This window comes from Nuphar pumila, chromosome 16, assembly GCF_984573655.1.
Source record: "Nuphar pumila chromosome 16, dmNupPumi1.hap1.1, whole genome shotgun sequence".
Taxonomy (NCBI): domain Eukaryota; kingdom Viridiplantae; phylum Streptophyta; class Magnoliopsida; order Nymphaeales; family Nymphaeaceae; genus Nuphar; species Nuphar pumila.
The window spans coordinates 1858217-1881607 of record NC_143264.1 but is presented as its reverse complement, the minus strand read 5'-3'; the positions used below and the strand labels follow the sequence as shown (position 1 = coordinate 1881607).

General features: G+C 36.1%; 1 protein-coding gene across 1 annotated transcript in view; it reads right to left on the bottom strand.

Moving 5' to 3' along the window:
- Positions 1 to 3556: 3556 nt before the first annotated feature.
- DDI1 (ubiquitin family protein) overlaps positions 3557 to 23391 on the bottom strand; it is a 45404-nt gene continuing 25569 nt past the window's right edge. Inside the window, exons 7-16 of the mRNA XM_089992485.1 lie at positions 9332 to 9394; positions 9203 to 9247; positions 8856 to 8917; positions 7961 to 8054; positions 7527 to 7619; positions 7335 to 7404; positions 7070 to 7146; positions 6848 to 6914; positions 4562 to 4587; positions 3557 to 3931 (exon numbers count right to left, since the gene is read on the bottom strand). Of these exons, the coding sequence (XP_089848611.1) occupies positions 3803 to 3931; positions 4562 to 4587; positions 6848 to 6914; positions 7070 to 7146; positions 7335 to 7404; positions 7527 to 7619; positions 7961 to 8054; positions 8856 to 8917; positions 9203 to 9247; positions 9332 to 9394 (726 nt within the window). The 3' untranslated portion in view covers positions 3557 to 3802. The remainder of the gene's footprint in view (positions 3932 to 4561; positions 4588 to 6847; positions 6915 to 7069; positions 7147 to 7334; positions 7405 to 7526; positions 7620 to 7960; positions 8055 to 8855; positions 8918 to 9202; positions 9248 to 9331; positions 9395 to 23391) is intronic.

The window sequence follows — 23391 nt, the reverse complement described above, 5'->3', positions numbered from 1 at the left end:
GTTTGCAGGAAGGGATGAAGCCAGTCTCTGGCGACTGGAAGTGTTCTAAGTGCCGTTATATAAACTTTTCCGGCCAGCCGTCACCACCGCCCTTTAGCCGCTCGTGTCAAGGATGGTGTTTAAACCTGGAAGCCTCAGTGGGCTCATCAATTGAGGGACATGCAAACACATTTTCCTCCATGACAGAGCATCATATTGATTTGGAGTCAATCATGCTTCCCAATGCAATAATGGGGGAGGCTTTACAAGATTCGGTTAGGGTTAGGGAGCAGAGAAAGCTTTTTAATATATCTTGGAAAATGAGAGGAGGGACCTCATGCATATTTGCTCAATTTATAGAATGGTAACTTCCCTGAGGCAGCTGCCAGGCCTAGATGACCATTCAATCTCCACCATGCAGACCAGTAATAACGTGTCAGAAAAAATAGTGTATGTCATAAAGAAGCTCCAATTTTAATTCCTTACGTGCGGGCGAACCCATGATGCATTGGAGATGTGGATTTGGTTACCCAGACCCAACCAGCTGAAGGCCAGGTTATGGACAATGATGCCCAAATTCATATGCCGGATCTTGATCCTCGGTCGAAACCCAATCTGTTTGATGCGGGAAAAACACTAAGAGAGATTTTGAAGGCAATCAAACTGAAGCTGGCTGCATCATCTGGTGGAGGGTGGTGCCGTGGGTCATCACTGGTGGAGGTGGGAGGCACAGGCTGGTGCCTGACTGGGTGCAGAGGAGGAGGAGGACGTTAGGACCTCTTTCATCCAACAAAACAGAGGGGAGAGGTAATGTTTATAATTAAAATCTTAGGGGGTTGGGGGGTTTAAAATAGAATTCGTGGGGCGATGGTTGGGGTATCGACTGGGTGGTTTAGTTTCGGGTTGGATCAAATTGGATCCAACCTTGATCCAAACCTCCATCTCTTTATTAAAAAGGGGTGATTTAAGGGGTTGTTCAAAAGATTGGGTTGGGTCCAATTGGATCCAACTCACTCCTATATATATAATTGCATGGAGTGTGGTTTGGATTCAAATGGATCCAAAATCTTTATTCTCTTATGTGAGATCCATCTTGGGTCTTGTTTGGATTTCATATCTAAACATAAGCATTCACATATAAGGTTTTGGCATGTTTTGAGAATTGATCTATCTTTCTGAATCAAATTCTTAATTTATGATGTTTATTGATATGGGTCTATATTTGGATCCGAGAAAATGAAATTGAAGCATTCACTGATGCACAAGGAGATGGCCAAGGCACATTGATTTTAAGGGATTGTTGGGGTTGGACTTATAAATTCTTAGAAAAAGAGGACACTTTGAAAATCGTGAATCACATCTGGGAGATATTTTGAAGAAAAAAAAAATGATTTCTGAAGAAATCCTGATGTTTTGATAAAATCGATTTTGAAGAAAGTTCAAATAATTCTGAGAAAGTTGATTTCCCTGAATTTGAACTCTGAAATTGAAAAATATTGAAACTTGAAAAATTGTGAATCTAGACTTAGACAAATATTTGAAAAGGAAAACTATTCTGAGAAAATTGATTTCTGAAGAAAGCTCGGATAATTTTGATATATCAAGTAAATTGTGAAGTTTGCAATGTGAAGTTTGCAATGTAGAATTTTTGTGGCTTGGGTAGCCATGACAAGCAGGGGTTTTGGCTAATGAGTTGGAGGCTACTGCAACTCTCTCGGACTGTCACAAGTCTATACTAAAGATCAGGTCAGAGGCAATGGAATTGGTTGTCGTCTTATTGTCATTCCAGGATTCCTTTCTTTGTTTGAGGGCATGATTCAGGGTAGTCTTTTGTCTCTGCTACAGGGTGACTCCTCCTCACTTGAAACTCTTCTATATTATTTACTCTCGCCTATAAAAAAAATAAGTAGCATTACTAAAACATAATGAAGTATGTTCGCTTCCTAAGTTTGATACTTGATCTTCTGTTAAACTTATACAGGAAATATGCGAAAACTTGTTGAATCAATTTAAAAATCAATGAACTTAACCATCTTGGACATGGGCGGTGGGCATAGGCGGAGGGGGGGGGGGGGGGTCAGAATTGGGTTGTAGCCCAGTCCTACCTCGCTGCCCAGTTAAAAAAAAAAATTTAAAGCCCAGTCCTAGCCCAGCCCTGATTCCATATGAAATTGATTTTTAGCCATTTTTGTAGCCCAGCCCTGACTGCAGCAAATAGTTTGATTTGTCCATATGAAATAGTTTTTTATTAATAATTGTATCCAGTAACGAGACCCATTTCTGACCCGGCACATATGAAACATATATAGGCTTGACAAGGCCAGCTCGGTTACTGAATTGGGCCTAAAGGGTCTGACCCGAGCCTGATTATGACCTTGTCGGGCTCAGGGCTGAATATGAGTTTGGCCTGTCAAGCTCTTTATCGGGCTGTAATTGGGGTCAGTTATGTGACGTGGCCATCTCGATATCCACCCCTAGCTTGGGGTACAGTTAACTGCACTTGTTACTGGCAGTTGAATCATGAATGAGATAGCCGTATGGTTAGGTCACACTATTTGTTTTACTCGGAGAAACCGCTCCAGGCACAGAGACCTAACTGTGTTGGCTCAGCCTGCCATACTATGGTTGCTGTCCATGTTAGCGTAACTGAGAAGGCTTACCCCTCAACCCCAGGAAGTCACCAAGCTTCGGCTTAACCGGGGGTGACCCCTATGGGATTTGAACCCAGACTGTCCATCAAACAGTCTGGCCCTATCCCACTGCGAAAACCCCTTGGATCTGGTTAGGACACAATTAGTAAGTCATGATTTCAACCCATTCTCACCGAATACCAACCCGGGCTCCATCTCTTTGGTAGCAGCAATTTGTGCAAGCCACCATATGATGAGAAATTGCAAGCTCCAACCCCACTAATGTGGGTGGTTGAATAATTGCCTGATTTTATAGCTAACAGTAGGGCATGTCTAATGGAAAATGAAGGGGGGCTTAATCCCCCAGTTTCATCATTAAAAAAAAAATTATTAGACCTGATTCAACTTCTTCATGTCTAGTTCTGATTTTTTATATTTACACAGAAACCACCTCCACGATCAGAGACCTAACCGTGTTGGCTCTGCCAGCCTTCTTAGGGTCGCTGTCCTGGCAGCGTAAAACTCCATGGACTACCCATTTCCCTCAGGGAGTCGCCACACTTCGGCTTACACAAAGAGTGACGCCCACGGGATTTGAACCTAGACAACCTGCCTAGCAGTCTAGGTCACATCCCACTACGCCAACCCCTCTTGGCATCTAGTTCAGATTTAGATATGAATTTAAACCTTATGTTTAAATTGCGCATTTAAATTCCATCCATATGCACACCTATTTGCTAAATTACATGAAGTCCAAGGGACCATCACAATTGATTTTTTCACGATAGAAACCACCACAAAAGAGAGGGTACAAAGATTTGATGTTCGATGACTGGTTTGACTTTTAGTGGCACCAAAACCTGGTCCAATTTGATCCGGGTAGTTGATTTTACAAAAATTGGAACACCCCCAGATCCAGTCTAACATTGTTTCTGCTGCAAACGAACTTCAGTAGCATAAATTTGCTAGATATGTATTGCCCATGTGCATTCGAAACTTTTTGTAACTCCATGTCAATGTTACTATTCAGAAATTTATGCATCAAACGATAAGATGACACTTGAAAATGATTAACAATTTCATGAAACTGATCTGAGAAAATGAAGTCTCAGTAATCATGCTAATTTAATAATGTTATATTAATGAACAATGATGATGACAACCATCCAGTGGAAATCAGTGGAATCATGGTATCAACCTGAAAATAGAAACCCAGCTGCCTGTTCTACATTGCCATTAGCAAAAGTGAGGGCTTGTATTACTGCTTCACGATTGAAACCCAGATCCATAAGCTGAGTGACTTTGGCTTCGTACTCAGCCCCCTGCGTCAATGTGGAGATAAAAAACAGTAATCATATGTTCTAAGGAAATTTCACCAGCAGATGCAAATGTAACAGACCGCAAGTTATTCGAGAAGATCCATGCTCAAATTAAGTGATTAAAAGGGCAAAATCCCAAAGTAACAACTGATGTGTTAGCAGAAAACCAACTGTATGGTGTAACGATCAAAAGTGAAAATACAATAGAAAAGAGAAAATGGTTTTATTGGTTACATCCCGAAGTCTGAAATTATATTCTAGCCCCTGAAAAATGAACCTCAGAGACCAAAATAATTCACAGGACTGAAGCATTTCAAAGATTTCATGTGTGAATTTGTTGCCAAAAGCATGAATTCTTGCTAGTCTTAAGGTTCATCCCTTCAATTTTTGTGAAACCATGATATGGACGTTACAATGATTAAAAAAATGGAAAAGAGGAAATCCAATCATCTCTTTCAGGGCATTATATCCAAAAGAGAACAAAAGAGCCATCTAGTCCAGTTTTTCCAGAACTTACTGAGCATGAGATGAGAGGAGGGAGGAAGCAATCCATAGAACAAAATTATGAACTCTAAGTACTCAAATCTTATAAAGACTGGAAATGTAATAAAGGACATCAGTAGAGCATGTTACCTGGGTACTAACGTTTCTTCGGGTTCCTGTCAACAGAGTAGAAAATGTAATAAGTAATAAATGATGCAATGAGTTGGCAAGCAGATAGTCATTATGAAAACCTCGCTCTCTCTCTCTCAACCATGCATTACATTCATCTTGATGTCGTTCTTGAATTCTTATAAAGTAAATGAATTTTGCATCAAACTTTATATATAGAGAAGGGGGGAGTATGGTCCAGCCCCTGTCCTCTTCACAATGTGCATGTTAGATATGTTTTTTGACAAATCTGAACATATGGATGTGATCTCCATGGTTGAAAACATATAAATAGTCTTGGATCAAACTTTTTTAATGTGTAGATAGGACTTTACAAGGATCCAAAAATCAGCAGTACTGAAATTTGTGAAAATTTCTGTTATAAAATCTAACCTCTACATCAAAAAACTTTGGTCCAAAAGTCTAATCATATGTTTTCAATCATGATAACATCTATACCATTAGATTTGCCAAAAAGCATATCTAACACACAGATTTTGAAGGGGATAACAGGGGTAGACCATCCCCCTTCTCATATATATATATATATATATATATATTGGTGTCATCGAAGGCATGGAGCTAATCACCTTGTTTTCATATTTTTTAGATTTCTTTTTTAGTAGATCGGACCTCATGAATATGATCAACAAAGTTTGTGCAATAGAAAATGAGTTTTGAATCCTATGATTATGACATGTAAGCAGGAATTTTAGGGGCTTCAAAAATCAATCGCTCACAATGCACTACAATTTCATGACTCCAAAAATCATATTTTTGATCCAAGGTTTGATATGCAGCAAACAAACCATGACGAACACATCTATGCGGCTAGATTGTGTTGATAAAGGTTGAACCTACGATTTCCAGCTCAATAGTACAGCGCCTTCAATAGCAGCAGATATTAAGCCTATATATAATTTATTTATTTATACACACTACAGTACCCCCTTGGTCCTCCGATGTTGCGTGGCTCTTCAGGTAATTGAAGTAAAGAGAAAAATGTCTAAATGAAACCACAATGAGTTTGTTTCAATCTTTGACCCTATGTCACACGGACTCTTCTAACAGGGCACCGCACACGCGTCGCACCCGCACCTAGGCAGGTGCGACAGTTGGACACAGCTTCCTTTGTGTTAGGTGAAGTCCACCACACTGAGGTCCATTTCTCTCTAAAAGTAGATTCAGTTAACCCTAATCAAGTCCATTTTTATCTATATTATATATAAAAATACATAAATGCACACAGATACATGTAGTGTTAACTTAAATCTGTTAAAAAATATTTATATATATATACCCTCCCTGCACCCCTGCACCCAAGTTTTTTAAAGTGCCGCATCGTCGCACCCGCACCCGTATCCGCACCCGCATCCGCACCCGCATCCGCACCCGCACCTATGTGACATAGCTTTGACCAAATCAACTCAGTCCAAAGCCGAATGTTTATATTCAAACATCGAGCAATCAGACACCCTGGACTATGGTGAGTCGAGGTCAACTCAACAAATTTTTAGGGATGGAACAATCTTATTGGCATAAAAAATCCAATAGCACTTGGTTCAAAGAGGGACACCAGAACATGACCTTCATTCATGTTGCTAGTAAAGCATACATAGTCCATAGAAAGTTAATGAAATTTCTTTGACGAGAGGATGAATCCAAAACCAAGAATCAAGAGGTAGAAAAAAACTCAAGAAGCTGCTTCTTTAAAGCCTTGTTTTCTGGCATTCCTGACCATGAGACAAAGCTTGCAGGTATCTCGAGATGGTGGTTAGCGGGGAGGAAAACCATATGCTGCTTCAGCTGATAGAAGATGTTGAAATGGAGAATGTTGTCTTCCAAGTAGATGGTGACAAAGCCCCAAGTCCAAATGCTTTCCTGCATGCTTTTACCAGAACTACTGTGACATGGCGTTTAGAGACGTATAACGAGCTGTGAAAGCTTACTTTTTAAAAAGGTTTCCTTCTCTTGAAACGTATAAATATGACTAATCTGGTTCTTATTCATAAGAGGTTGAATTTGCTCTTTAAGGATTTCTGACCGATTTTGGACCTACCGGTTTTTGCAACTTTCTCTAGAAAAATCTTTTTTCTAAGGTGATGGGCAGTTGAATGCAGCCGATAGTACAACACAGCATCTCTTATTTATTTTCAGAGGTTATGTGTGTTTGTGTATGTGTGCATGCAAACAGGCACCTGATGGGATTAATAAATGAAGTTGAAATTAGGTTTCATAGGATAGGACAGTGGCATGTTAGAAACTAACCAGAAGCATTACTCCTCGATGGTGTGGTTGGGTTGTGATCACTTTTTGGTGTTCCACTTGATGTTCCCTGCAAAAGATTCAAGGAGCAGATAACACAAAAAAAATGACCCATGGGCTATCTTTATTAGAGCAGGCATCTAAATTTTATGAAAATAGGAATCACATATTACAAAAAGAAAAGAAAAAGAAAAATTAAACAGTTATCATCTTTATATTACTTACAGGAACTGAAGATGTGCTTAAAGGCTGCTGTTTTAAGTATCTTTCTTCATCAAGAAAATGAGATGGAATGTCTTTCTCTAAAACAATAAAAAAAATGCTCTTAAGTAGGCAATAAATGTCTGAACATAAGAGATTTTCAACCCAGAGAATGGAATTTAGTTAATCATAATTAGATGGTGTTAACCTACTAAAACTGTCTCTGGAATAGGCATGCACACACACACACACACAAAAATCAGAGAACTACATGAATTTAGATATAGACCTTGCAGAAAAGGGACTGAAACCTCTCCTCCCCCAACTCTTAAGACATTCTCATTCAAATCAATTGTGCACTGCATGATAGTAATTATTAAATTTTTAAAGCAAATATATCAGTGTTAACGGAAGTAGAAATAAATTTAGAAGGTTTGACACTTGTTATATCAGATGCTATGAATGATGCCAAGCAACTTACCTGGTGCTTCCGGAGCATATCAAGCCCAAAGAGAAACTCCATGTTAGGAGCATCTAGCACCATGAATGAGCAAGGATAAAACACATGTCCAATCTGTCAAGTTCAAGCATATTCAGTACACAATGAAGCACCTAATACAGCACCTCTACAGGAGCAGAGTTGACATTCAATTAAAAATGACAGGCAGTCAGCACTTGATAGAATGTCTTTTCCTATACATACTGCTTCACATCTTGACCTAGTGCCCTCTTATTATAACTCCAGGACATATACAATGCAAGCTTCATAAACACTAACAGAATGCTTTTTCCTATATATACCGATTCAGATTTTGGCTTAGTGCCCTCTTTCAATAAAACCCATAGACATACAATGCAAGCTTCATAATCTGTTGGAAAAGGCATACAATCAATCATAGTAAATTCAGTGGTTACCTTAATTGGCGCCACATGTATTCGACCAAGTATCTCTGTCTGACCAACCCCATGAGCAATGCCCTTATAACGCTGATCTAAAAGCCTCAATAGCCTGCAAGAAAGTTATCACAGACAAAGCAGAAGAGTATTTTTATTGGTGACATCAACTAACAAAGAAAAGTTAGCCAAGGCATCTTACTGAAAAATGTTACTTTCCACCAGATAACAAGAAAACAGTTTGGCAAAAAGATCAGAATTTCATTACCATAAAGGTATCAAATTGCGCCTACTTTCGGAGTTGTGAGACATAAACATCATAAGTTATTAACTATATCAAAACAAATCCACTAAGAAATAGATAGTAATGAAGTTAATAGAATATGATGTTACCTTGAGCAATCCAAGAAACAGAATATGCGAGAAAATACATAACAAAGGGTATATTCTGTCAAAGTTTCCAATGTTATATTCAATGAAAGAAAACAAGGCATGCTAACACATGAACTGTGACACTGGAGATAAGTATTGGGGTGAAGGGGGTTAACTGCAGACCCTCTACTGTGTTTTTGTGAGCATTTTACTGTAGACTTTTTTGCTAAGCCCCAAGTTTGCAGTGTGAGTTATATCATGTAGATTAAACTTCAGAAGTATCCTTAATCCCTAACCTTTCCATCTTGCCTAACACTTTTCATAATCGAGCTTATATATATTTTTTGAAGTTCTTAAACCAGGCTCATTGATTAAATGGACTTGATGCATACACTTTTCTTAATATGCAAATTCACTATGTTAACCTTATGAAAAAATTAAAAACACAGTATCCTACTACACAGGTAACTGAACACAGAAATTCCATTTAGCAAGGAAAGAAAATTTAACATGTGCTGCATGCAATTTTAGTCACAGTACATACCCACAACGCTCTGCACAACTTTTAGATATTATTGTCGATTGGGCTCCGCTGTCCACAAATGCCTATAAAAGAGAGCAATAAGCTTGAAGTATTAAAAGAAGGCATGAATATGCATGTGAAAGAAACAGATACACATAAATAAAATTAGCATAACAAGAATCAATTACACTGATGCAAATAATGATAGAGTTATTAAATTACAAAGAACTCCCATCAGAAGCAGAGCCCATATAAATCACTCAAACATTGCTTCCAACTTATACATCTCTATCAAGAATAAAATAAATGTACACAAGATAATGCTTTGTCTAATCAAGAAAAAATGAAGTACTTTCCCTACTCAATACCTTCAGTGGCACACCATTGACTTCCATATCCACATACAACATAACCTGAAGGGATAAAAGTTTAAAAACCAAGTATTTAGAGAAAAATTGGATATAGAAATTTGTTAAGATTGTTCTTAGACTACATACCACCCGTGCAAAAGCCTCCGGATTATGCTCAAGTGCAGCCTCCCAATTCTCGTCAATTCCTCTCTGCATGCGAAAAGGCAGGCAAGTCCAAATTAGTAAATCAAGTTATTACCAGCAGTTCAGATGAATTCTGCATATACACTGATAAACAGCTACAAACTTTAACATTGCAAAAATAGTGTTATGGATCATGAGATGCATGAACTTTGATAACCATAATTTAGTACCTGGAAGAAAAAACCAGTAGATTTGAACAGATAGAACATGTAATTGCAGCTACAGGCACATGTATGTATGTATGTATGTATCTATGTATGAGAAATAAGGATTAGAAAAACATTGCATTTAAACATGTTAAGAATATAAGTATATATATTTAGTTATATATACGTGTTTATATGTGTATGTACATATATATACCAGAGTTGCCAGTCGAGGAAGCGGGAGTGGGAAGCGGAAGCGGAAGCGGGAAGCGAGGCACTTTCAAAATTTTAGAAAGTGGGAAGCGTGGGACGACGTAGAAGCAAACCAGGAATCGTCTCGGAACCGACTTAGGAAGCAAACCGGAAGAGACCTAGGAAGTGAGGGGGGAGCAAAAAAAAAGGAAAATAAATAATAAATAAATAAAAATACAAAAAAACTGAAAAAAGGGGGAAGCGTGCTTCCCATTTTTTTGGTGCGCTTCTCAACACATTTCGGAAGTGCAACGTTTCGCGCTTCCGAAATGCGCTTCCCCACTCCCAAGGGCTATATACACAATAATATATATGTATGTATATATATATATATATATTATATGTTTGTAATAGGCAATACCCATTAGAGGTATTTTGGTTTTTCCCCCTTGTGTAATAGGTTGTGCCCATTAGGGGCACATTTGTCTTTTACATTTATTTTATTTAAATTTTTCTTTTTTGTATTTTCAGCTTTTGATTGCAAGCATTTAGGACAAAGGGCATAGAGTCATTGGGAGCTCCCCAACGGCTCTATTTCTAGCCGTTAGGGTGCTCCCAAATGGCTCTTTGAGCCCTCAAACCTCTATATGAAGAGGTTCTTTCCCTTTGTAATGCAATGCTTTCATTTTGTTCTCTAATAAAGATTTATATTTTTACTTGTGTTCTTGCCCCTTAGTGGGTTGATTGTATGTGTTTGTGTATTGACCCATAAGTGATCCTTGTTCTTGTGCTCTTGTAAGCCCATAGGAGGCATTATATTGTATGTTTTTCTCCTTTTTCGTTACATGGTATCACAGCCTTTTGTTAAAATGTATTCTTCAATCATTGTAATCATATATATATTTTATATATATATAAAGGATGATACATATACATATATGGTACATATGTATATGTATCTACCTAATTATATATATAAAATATATATTTCTCTATTATTAGCCATAGGGGTAGTTTAATCATTTCGCTTAATTTTACGCATATTCTATCTAACGAATATGACAGTAATCTTTTTATTTTTTTATTTTTCTCGTACTTCTCAAAGTACATTGGGGGGACCTCTCTTAGAGACGTTGGGCCCCTCCAACGGTCACAATTGTGACTGTTGGAGGGGCTCCAACGTCTATGAGAGGAGTCCCTCCTTACCTCTCTTTTGTGTTATAAATAGAGGACTTCATATTATTCTTGTGGGAGCTTTAGCTCCATTGTAAAAGGGTTTTTACCCTATTTTTCATAATAAAAAAAAATTAGCCTTTTGGCTTAACCCCTTTGTGGGTTTATGGGTTTAGCACTTTATGTGCTTTTGGTTGCCCCTTAGTGGGTTTGTGTATTTGCACCTTAAGTGTGTATTTATGGGTTCATTATCGAACTCTTTGTTTTCTAACATGGTATCAGAGCTAGGTCATGATCGGGTTGTCTTTTGATGCATCGGAAAGCGTGACGCTCAAGAAACTTCAAAAAATGGTGAAGTATTCATTTCTTTTTTTTCTTTCTTGAAGCTATTCGGTATGCATCTCTTTTTCTTAAAGTATTATGCATTATAAAACTATTTTCTTGCATGTATTTTGCACATTTTAGTGTTTGTGGTACTTGAGAACCCTTTCTTTTCGCATCACATTTCACTTGTTCGCATGTTTTTAAATTTTTCTTTTTAAAATTGGTAAACTTGTTTGTTTTCTAAGATATATGATTGCTCAAAAATGGGTCTTATATCATGTTTTTTTAAAAATTTAATGTCAATCCTACTTAAATACGTGTATGGCTTTAGGAGTTTTCTATTTTTATGTTGACTTCAAGTATTAAAAGCTTGAAGTTCATTTTTTCCATGCCTTTGTGCACTTGTGAGAGTTCTCCTTGTGCCCTTGTGCACACTTCTTGTTTTTAGAATTGTGTTTATACACATATTTGTTTTATATAGAGATTTTTACATGAATGAACACACATGGTTGTAATAAAAAACTTTTATATGTGTAGGAAGCTCTTAAAGAAAGTTTGGTTGAGATTGAAGATTTTAGTATATGAAGGATTGTGATAATTCACATACTTCTCTACGCATTCATCAATTACCCATCACATATAATAGTAATTTATGTTTTTCAAAATTGTCTTCAATAATGTAAGATTGATGATTTTTACATAGTTGTTTCATGATTGACTTATAAGTCAACTTCTAAAATTATATATGTTTTCTTGCTAAATGAGTATTATTGGCTTTTGCTTAATACTCTTGACTCTCATATGAAACCTAATTTTTTTTAGATCCTCTCTTGTTTGTGTGTCTAAGTGCACTTTATGCGAAAATTTGATATATGAATTTGGTAATTCTTGAATGTAAATTTCTCACATTTGAATTAAGTCTTTCATTTTTTTGTATGAACCCTAAGTGGTTCTTGTTAATGATAACTATTTGTGAGAATTCCGCGATCTTTGTGAAAAGAAGGATTGTAAAGGTCCTTCAATGTTTTTGGTTTATTTAAAGAATCTTTAAAAGCTTTTGTGGTAAGTGTTAAAATTCCATATTGTATTTATTGCATAATAAGATCTTTTGGTATAAAAGATTTCATTAGTTTGGATTTTCTTTTAATGGTGCAAGTTTATAAACTTGTTTGTTTGTATTTTTCACATGAGATTTCCAAACCTCTTGATTATATATTACTTCTATTAAAAGATGCCTACGTTAGCCGTAATATGTCCTCATTTTCTTACATTGAATTGAAAATATAATTGCATAATTAAAGCTTGAGAGACTCAAGCATTGCCCTCTTTCAATAGATACATGCCTTTGTGCATGTTTGCTTATTTTTACTCCTTTGTGCGTATTTGTTCAAGTATTGTTTGAGTGCCTTTGTGCACATCTTTTGTGAGAGTATTAGTGCTTGTTTGAATACTCTTTAAAAGAAGCTTTTATATTTTAGTGTCTTTCTCAAGGCTTGTGTACGTATTGTCCTTTAGTGGACTTGGGTATTGACTCTTTTATTTGTCCATTGTAGGACATTGTAAGTGCTTATAGCATTTTTTTTTCGCATATCTCATTACAATCAAGGAATATTAAAGCTTGGTTTTAGTCTTGATTATCCCAAAATGGTTTTTTCATATAGAATTGCGTATTCAAAAGAATGTTGTTTTTTAAAGCGTATTTTTTGCCTTTTATGGCACTCTTATGTTGTTCATCACAAGTTATATAATGCATCAATCCTTTTTGGCCTTGTTATTGTTATATCAGAGATGTTTGTTGAGGTGAGTTATGTGCACCTGTGTTATGTCATTTTAGACTATCAACTTGTAGTTTGACTCTAAATGACTTTTTTGTGATCTCTGATTATGAGTGTGTCACTCATTTGTTTTTTGACCATTGATCTTATGGATGCTTTTAATTATGTATACCTATGATAGATGTCTAAGGTTTGAAACCATAGTGTCTTAAGGTATATTGAAAAATTGATGTTCTTTAATTGTATTTCCATTACAAGCTTTCTTACCTCAAGTTTATTCTCCTTTTATGCCCTTTATCTAAGTGTCATCTTATGTAGACAAGAAATGTTGTTCACACCACATTGTTAGCTTTGATCTCTTGATCTAGTAGCTGAACACACTTGTTTTGAGTGTCATTATATGTAAACATGGTTTGTTGTTTCACACCATTGAGTGTGATGTTAACCCATGGTTGACTTTTGTGTCCTTGTTCTAGTCGTTGATACACACATTTCAAGTGTCATTTTATATAGACAAGAGATGTTTAGTCACACATTCGTGTGTGTTTTAGCCCATGGTTGTCTTTGTGCTCTTGTTCTAGTAGCTGAACATACTTGATTTAGAGTGTCATTATATGTAGACAAGAGTTGTTTATTCACATTTTTACGTGTGGTTTTTAGTCCATGTTGGCATTTGTACTCTTGTTCTAGTCACCGATACACTCATTTCAAGTATTATTATATGTAGACAAGAGATGTTTATGCACACCTTTGTGTGTCTTTGGCCCTTTTGGTAGGCATTATATTTATGTTCTTATTTTAGTTGCTTATACACTTGATTTGTGGGTTTGGGAGATCTAATAAGGTGATTGCTTGTAGCGGATGAACTATTGTTGATATTTACAAAATTTCATATTTATGGGAATTTGAAATTTGGCTTTGATATGAGATTTTCTAATTCATGTTCATTTAATAGCACAATTGCTATGTGCACATGTTTTTTTAATCAAAGAATATATTTTGATTGTTTTGTCTCATAAGTGAACCTAAAACTTTTGAACTCTTGTGTTTTATACACTCTCTTTTACCATATGCTCTTGAGCATTTCCTTTGTGAAATCCCCTTCAAGAGAATTGCTCAATTCAATAACACTTGTTTTTCTCATCTTGTAAGTTCAGGTAATATACTTGCTTAAAGTATGATTGAAGCATGTTCATTAATGACTCTTTCAGTGTTTATCCATTTCATTACATGATATTGTATGCATATGCTCACAATGGCTTTTTAATCAATCACTCAATTAAGATTCATATATTTTCTATTGCCTCTTTGAAGGCTCTTTATGTTGTCCCTTCATGGACTATTTTGATATTCCTCATTGTGGTTTCTTGTTTGTTCATTATTGGACCATGTGAATGCATTAAGCATTCTTATTATACATTTCCGCGTACACTCTAAAATTTTCTCAGTTTTACTTATTTTCAAGGATATGTCTTTAAAAGTTGGTCTTCTAAAAACATTTTTGCATGCATAAGTAATTATCTTGTCCTGACGGATCTTGTGCTTTAAATAAAATAATTATGCCTTTATTATGCATAGAATATCTTTTTGCACAATTATGATATGGTTTTGATTGATTCATCTTATTTGAAATATTCCACTTGATTAAAGTGCAAAGATATCTTTTACTTGGACGTTTTCTTGGTTTGTTCCACAAGATCTTGAAGATAAGATGGAAATAAGTACCTTGGATAGATCATGGAAGGTGCTCACCATTAAAGGCAATTGGAGGAAGACATTTGCAAATTCCAATGGCATCCTTAATGAAGACTCTTGAAGCCTTGAGATTCTTCATCTTGTATTCTTCAATATTTTCGTTCCCCCACGCAAAGTTTGAGGGGGGTGTTAAAATGTATTCTTCAATCATTGTAATCATATATATATATATATATATATATTATATATATATAAAGGATGATACATATACATATATGGTACATATGTATATGTATCTACCTAATTATATATATAATATATATTTCTCTATTATTAGCCATAAGGGTAGTTTAGTCATTTCACTTAATTTTACGCATATTCTATCTAACGAATATGATTTTTATTTTTTTATTCTCGTGCTTCTCAAAGTACATTGGGGACCCTCTCTCTTAGAGAAATTGGGCCCCTCCAACGGTCACAATTGTGATCGTTGGAGAGGCTCCAACGTCTATGAGAGGAGCCCCTCCTTACCTCTCTTTTGTGTTATAAATAGGGGACTTACTCTTGTATTTCATATTATTCTTGTGGGAGCTTTAGCTCCATTGTAAAAGGGTTTTTACCCTATTTCTCATAATAAAGAAATATTCTTTTAGCCTTTTGGCTTAACCCCTTTGTGGGTTTAGCACTTTATGTGCTTTTGGTTGCCCCTTAGTGGGTTTGTGTATTTGCACCTTAAGTGTGCATTTATGGGTTCACTATCGAACCCTTTGTTTTCTAACACCTTTGTGCTCTCTTATTATAACTTGTATTTGAAGATTTCATGGTGGGCCGTAAAGATAGGAGTGTTGGTTCATTGCTTCGGGAAGTGTGCCATCAACCTTATTCAACTTTTTCTTCTTTTCTTGTCTTCTCCCTCTTGTATTCTCGGTTTCTTTCTTTTTTTCTCTTTGCTTATATGGCTGACAAGAAGGTTGTGACTGGTTCTCATCAAATTTGATGGGACCAACTACAACATGTAGGCCACTACGGTAAAAAGAATCCTAGTGGAAAAAGAGTTATGACACTTGGTTTATGGTTCTACTGCAGAACCTCAACTCATTCTTACCAAAGTTGTTGCGGTAGAAGATAGTAGGACTAAAGAGGAGGCTCTTAAAGGAAGAGAGAGAGAGAGAGAGATCTTGAACTACAAAAATACCTATAAAGCATGGGAAGTAGGTTGTGCTAAAGTGCTCTCTTTTTCATGGGAAGCATGTGTGAGGAACCATGTGAAAACATTTTAGAGTTTGAAAGAGTGGATGAGGCTTCGACTTTTATCAAACAAACATGTACCCAAAGAGATGAAGCTCATAAATGGAAAATACATAAGATCCATAATTGTAAACAAAGTGACAAAAGTGTGCAGGAATACTATGGATCTTTAAAAAGTCTTCGGGACCAAATGGCTAAATTTGAGCCTATTTGGGACACACCCAATGATGCTCGACTGAAGTAAAAAAACAAATCTTAGAAGAGCAAATCTTGAATTTATGCAATACCTTAGACCCAAATTCAAACAAGGGTCACCATTATTCATCATGAGAAACATGAGCATCTACCACTACATGAAGTCTTGTCCGAATTATGTACGGAAGATACTAGATTGAAGACCATGTACAAGCCCAAGGAATCCAAGGATAATGTGTTGGTTGTCTCATGACCTGCAGCCAACACTAACACGTGTTAAGATATTGTACTTGGTATATATATTATATATATGGTTATATCATATATATATATATAATGTATATATACATTACATATATACGCATGTTAAATTGTAATTCATAAGACAATGTATTAGCTATAAGGGTATTTTAGTCATTTCCATATTTTACGCATATTCATGTTTTTTAATATGATTGTAATTCCTCCTTTTTATTTTTTCTTATTTTTGTAATTTTTTTTATTTCTTATTTTTGTTCTTTTATGTAATATTTTTGTACACAGTCAGTGGTTGACTGTATACAGGGTACAACAGTCAGCCACTGACTGTTGTATACTGTTTAAAAAGATAGACGTTGCGCTGATTCCCAAAGTCTTTAATAAGAGTCGTTGGCCCAATGGCTCTTTAAGTGTGCTTATAAATATGGGCTATGTGAGCCCATTGAACGCAAGTATTAGAGTAAGGAGTTGGCTCCTTAACCTTATAAACACTGTGCATTTATTGCATTTCTTTTGTGGTGAAAAGCTTATAAACATTGTGCATTTATTGCACTTCTTTTGTTGCGTAAAGCTTATAAACACTATGCATTTATTTTGTGTCTTAGTATTTGAAGTATCAAGTTATTTGAAAACTTGATTGTTTGCAAGGATTCTTCACATGGTATAAGAGCAAGGTTGGAGAAAGAAAGATCGTGTGGATTCTCACTTTTTGGGGTGCCTCGAAAAGCATGCCTTTAATTTTTCGGTGATTGGAGTGGATCCGCTTGTTCATCCAATATTTTAGAAGACTCTTCTATCAAGAAAGGTCTAAAAATCCTTTATGGTACGTATTTTTTTTCATCATCTCTCCTCTCTAATGGGTGAAAAAGACTCATTTTTCTCTTGACTTCAAACTCAATCAAACTCAATGGGTCCAACTATCACGTTTGGGCCGGAAACATGGAGGCTCATATCAAAGGGAAAGGGCTTTAGGGCTATGTTCAAGGCTCGATTCCCGAACTAGAGTCAAAGATAACCTTGATGAAGAAAGGAGAAATAAAAATCCTTGAAGGCGAAGAAAGAGCCAAGGCTCTTGAAGACTACACCAAAAAGCATGAAAAATGGGAGATGAGGAATTTTAAAATCCTCTCATGGATTTTCTCATCCGTAAAAACAAGAATTAACGCCAATATTATCAATTTTAAGAGGGTTTCTCAAGCGTGGGAGTACCTTGAGAAGATGTACACCTCTAGGGACTTGTCCCATAAATATTACCTCCAAAAGAGGGCGCTAACTCTTCATCAAAGAGAGATGACTATAAAGGAGTATTTTGCTGAACTCTCTTCTATTTGGGATGAGCTTGCTATGCTCGAACCCAAGTGGAGTGGAGAAGCCATAGAGCTTCGTCATAAACAATTAGAAGAAGATAGATTTTTTAATTTTTTGAATGGGCTTAGGCCTGAATTCGAACAAATCCGGTCTTCTCTTTTATCCGCCTTCACGTCCCCCTCTCTTGAAGATGTAATTACTAAACTAAGTGGGGAAGAGATTCGTATGGGTATAAGCAAGAACAACTCAAGTGTTCTAGCTACACCTTCCAATAATGAAGAAAATGGAACACTTAATGACGTCTCAAGACCGAGGAGCAACTTAAGGACCTATAAGCCTCTTCACTTCAAGAATCAAAACTCAATAGGTCAATGAGGGAAGAAGGATTATAGCAAGCTTTTATGCCATTTTTGTAAGGAACCAAGGCATATCAAGCCTATTTGCCCAAAGTGGAAAAAGTTACTTGCCATGACTACTACATCCCACCCTCAAAAGGAAGAGTGTTCGCCATCTTCAAATGGAGCTCTCTCATTGCAACAAATCGTGGATGCACTTCAACCTCTTCTAAAATGGGCCATTTTTGGAGCCGCCATGTCAACCTCCTCTCCTCCCGATAAGACTTCTTAGCTTTTAGATTCGGATGCTTCTTTTCACATGACCCCAAGTTTTAGTTCTTTTTCCGAATACTCAAAAAATCCCTCTCCATCTTTTGTTTCAACCGCGGATGGAACATCTTTTAAAGTAAAAGGAATAGGAAATTTTGAAAAGCAAGGGTTCTTTATTCCAAAAATTAGATTTATACCCAAATTAAACTTAAATTTGATTTTCGTTTCTCAACTCTCGGATCATAAGCGTGATATAAAGTTTTCATCTAACAAATGTTGGATACAGGATCGCCGGTCCAGGAGATTGATTGAGGAAGGCTCTAGGAAGGGCGATCTATACTATGTCGAATTTCTTCAAATTTCAAAGAACCCGTTTTGTAATGTTGTCCAACAAAAGAATATTAATGTGCGGCACAAGAGACTTGGACATCCAAATATTGCAAAAAATTCTCATTTATCTTTTTTTAAAAGTCTATGCAAAAGTGATTTCACTTGTAACGACTGTATTCTTAAGAAAATGAAAAAATTGCCTTTTTGTTAAAGATATATGTTTACAAAAAGACCTTTTGAAATTATCCATTCGGATGTATGGGGACCGGCACCCGTTCTATCAAAATGAGGCTTTGCATATTATGTCATTTTTGTTGACGACTACACGAGATATTGTCTCAGCTGGAACACGGAATCTAAATTTTTTTAGAATTGACTCAACTGGAGAATACCTTTCAAGTGAATTCAAAAATTATCTTGAAAGTCATGGTATTCTTCACCAAAGATCTTGTCCGAAAACCCCTCACCAAAATGGATTAGACGAAAGAAAGCATAAACATATAATAGAGGCAACTCGAACATTACTTGTTTCTCAAAACATCCCAGAAGGTTTTTGGTCTGAAGCGGCTTTAGCATTTGTCTATCTGATAAATCAGCTACCTTCTAAAAACTTGAACAATATCTCGCCTTTTGAAAATTTGTATATCAAAGAACCCGACTATAGTCAGTTGAGAATTTTCGGTTGTAAATGTTTCGTTCTTACTGACAAGAACGATAAGCTTTCACCAAAAGCCATTGCCTACGCTTTTCTTGGATATTTCGAAACCCAAAAAGGGTTTCGTTGTTATGATATTAAGAATGACAAGCTATATGTTTCCAGAAATGTGAGTTTTCTGGAAAATGTTAATGGTTTTGAAAGGAGTGAACCCTTTGAAGAAAACATGGATTACTCTTTTTTATTTGAAATGTTAGCACATGATGATGATAATGATAATAGTGATGATGATTTCATTCATAATGACGTCAATGATAAAGAAGATGGCACTTCCCATCCACCTATCTCTCAACATAGAAATGAAGGACCATTGAAAATTTCACCTATCTCCTAAAGCATAGAAACAGTTTTAGGAGTGCAATTGAAAAATTCAGTGAACCTAGTGGGTCCAATTCAATAAATGATGAAAACCTATGAAGAACTGAGAGAAGTAGAAAGATGCCTTCTAGGTTTATTTCATATGATTCGTTTACTCTTAAACATAGAGCATGCCTTAGCGCCATTCATTCTTATATATAACCCAGAAACTTCGAAGAAGCCAAAAAGAATGTTGAATGGCTGAAAGCAATGGAATGTGAGCTTTCAGCTCTCAATAGGGCAAAGACTTGGAGTTTCAAGATCTTCCTAAGGGTAAGAAAGCAATAGGGTGTAGATGAGTATTTAAGATAAAAACTAAGAGCGATGGATCTCTTGAGATATATTAGTTGCAAAGGGATATAGTCAAGAATACGGGATTGACTATGAAAAAACTTTTGCCCCTATGGCCCGAATGGTCACTGTCTGATGTCTCATTACCTTTGACGCAATCAACAAATGAAACATTGATCAAATGGATGTTAAAAACGTCTTCCTTAATGGTGATTTGAATGAAGAGGTATATATGGATGCTCCACCAGGAATTGAGATTCTCAAAGGGAAAGTGTTTCGTCTTCGAAAAGCACTTTATGGTTTAAAACAAGCCCTCAAGGCTTGGTATGATAGATTTAACTTCGTAATGTTACAAAATGGTTTTTCTTTATGTTTCACTGACACTGCCTTATTTGTTAGAAAAACCAATGCAGGGATTGTCATTATGCGCTTATATGTGGATGATATGCTTATAACCGAAAGTGATTCTAAAGGTGTTAAAAGCATAAAATCAATTTTGAAGGATAGGTTTGAAATGTTTGATTTGTGATTTCTAACTTATTTTTTGGGTATTGAAGTAGCATACTCTCATAGATGGTATTTTTTATCTCAAACTAAGCTTGCCTCTGAGATTATTGACAAGTCAGGTATTACGGATGATAAGGTTTGTGAAACTCCTGCTATAGTAGGAGCCAAAATAAAGATTGATGATGGTATTCCTCTCTCCGATCTCACCCCTTACAGACAGCTTGTGGGATCTTTGATGTATCTGAGTATTACTAGACCAGATATCTCTCATGCAGTTTATACTGCAAGTCAGTTTCAACATGCACCAACATCAGATCACATGAATGCAATCTTGAGGATTGTGAGATACATAAATGGCACACTAAACAAGGGAGTATTCTTATCCTCTTCTTCTGAATTAAAATTAATTGCTTATACTGACTCTGACTAGGGAGGTGACCCAAATAACCGTCACTCCACCATTGGTTTTTTCCCTTTGTAATGCAATGTTTCCTCAAGCATTTTGCTCTCTAATAAAGATTTATATTTTTACTTGTGTTTTTGCCCCTTAGTGGGTCGATTGTATGTGTTTGTGTATTGACCTATAAGTGGTCCTTGTTCTTGTGCTCTTGTAAGCCCATAAGAAGCATTCTATTGTATCTTTTTTTTTTCATTACAAAACATAGAAAAATAAAAAACTAAATACCATGATAATATATGGGTTACTTTAAACCCTTTATATTCACATTAGCGGAATTCAACTGGTTGAAATGACTGAAGTAACCTAAAGTGATGGCATTTTAAAAATAGTGTTACTTAGGAAAAGAAAGTCGCATTTCAGTGGAAGAAAATCAGAAACAAATTGGTGATTACTTATTTTTTATGATTCAAATTCATCAACATATCATTCTGTGATTTGTTGGTGACCACAAAAGTTCACAATTACTCTTTTCACAATTCGTATATATTATCCATTGAACTTTTTTTTCATATTTCTTTTATGTTTTAAAGAACTCTAAAATTTCATCAGGGCATTTGGTAATCAAACTCTGGATAGCTAACGACCACAACTTTAAGCTTGTGATCTCATCCTTTGTATTCTTGTCTTGTGAAACCATCTTCAATTAATACCGAGATTCAGATTTAGTACATAGCAGTGTTATTAAAAATGCGCCTCAAGGCGCAAAAAGTGTGCCTCGCCTCGAGGCGAGGGGCTTTTTGCCTTGAGGCGCACATATAAAACGCAAAAGGCTCGAGGCGTGCGCCTCATACGCCTTGAGGCGCACGCCTCAGGGCGAGGCGCGCCTCAAGCCAAGGCATATACGCTTCAAATTTTTTGGTCAAATGAGGGTCAAAGTCCCCATTTGACCAGAAATTAGGGGTTTTCACACAGTTTTAAAAAGGTATTTTCACGCTCCTCCTTCGCCTGCTCGATCTCCAGCTCGCGCTTCCCTCTCTTGTCCTGCTCAAGCTTCCCTCTCCTCACCTACCCACGTCGCCACCACTGCCACCACTGAGCCGGCTCCCTCTCCCTCTCTCGAAGGTCAGGTGTGCTCTTTCCCCCCTCTCTCTCAATCGTTGATGCTCTTCCCCCCCCCCCTTTCAACGAGTGTCTGCGAAAATCAGCAACTCTGCAACTGTTGTGCTGTTAGCGTGCTATCACAGGCATGTCTAGTGCAGTGTCCCATCTCCTTTAGATGAGCGTGGATGCTTTTAGCAGGTCCAGCCCACGCGTGAGTTCTTGCAGACCATTCGTTGCAACATTTGATGAATTTTGCAGCCCACACGTGACCTCTACTTTCGATGGTAGAGGTCAACCTGATGCCATTCATCCATGCGATGAACATCCCATATAGTGTCTGTTGAAAAACCTTAGCTGGTTTCTTGTTTCCTGATTTGTTTTTATATTGTTGAAATGAGTGTCGTTTGCATTTCATTTATAATGAATGGTTTTTATTAGCATGTGCAAACAGTAAATTGTTGTATTGTTCTACTTTCTGTTCCCTTGCTGTATTTGTATTAGCATTTTATTTTCATTGGATGTTCCCTTGTTGAAAAAAACAAAAATTTGTTCATTGGATGCTCTCTTGTTGCATTAAATTATATTGTGCTATGTCTTTATCCTCTTTCCTCCTTATACAGAATAATCTAAATGGTCTATAAGATTTAGAATATTTGTTTGGACATTAATATCAACGTTTGGATGTTATTTATTGTTTGAATGAAAATCATTCTAAGGTGTTGTCAAATGACCTGAATTTTCTTCATAGATCACAATATTAATGACATGATATACTTTTAATATTGATTTTCACTTATCAGATTTTAATAATGATTTCTGCATAGATGCAATGTTCTCAATAGATGTTTTTTTAGCTCTGTTTTTTTTTTCTGCAAATGCGGCAAGAGATCATTTTAATTGAAGAGAATTTTGGTTTCTAATGTTTACATTTTCTAATTATGACATGGTATTGTTAATGCTAAGATGCATTTAGTTGTTAATGTTAATTTTTTATTTAATGAATGTCCATGTTTTATTTTTTAGATACTTACATAGATTGTTGCATTAATGTTACTTTTACATGTTAATCTCATATTTTTTCAGTATTTATTTACATGCTAATCTCATATTTTTTCAGTATTTATTTGAGATTTATTATTTCTTGTTGGTTGTTGCTTCATCAATAAAGAATTTTTTATTTATTTATAACTTTAGATATTTTTTATAGTTTTTTTTAAGTTTAAATTTTTTTTTTTTGAGGCTTACGCTTTACGCCTCGCCTCAGATTTTGGTGGAGCGCCTCGCTACGCCTCAACGCTTTTCACAACACTCGTACATAGTATTACTTCTGAATCCATATCCAATTCCGAACAGCCTAACCTTCTCACAATCATCAGTATACCA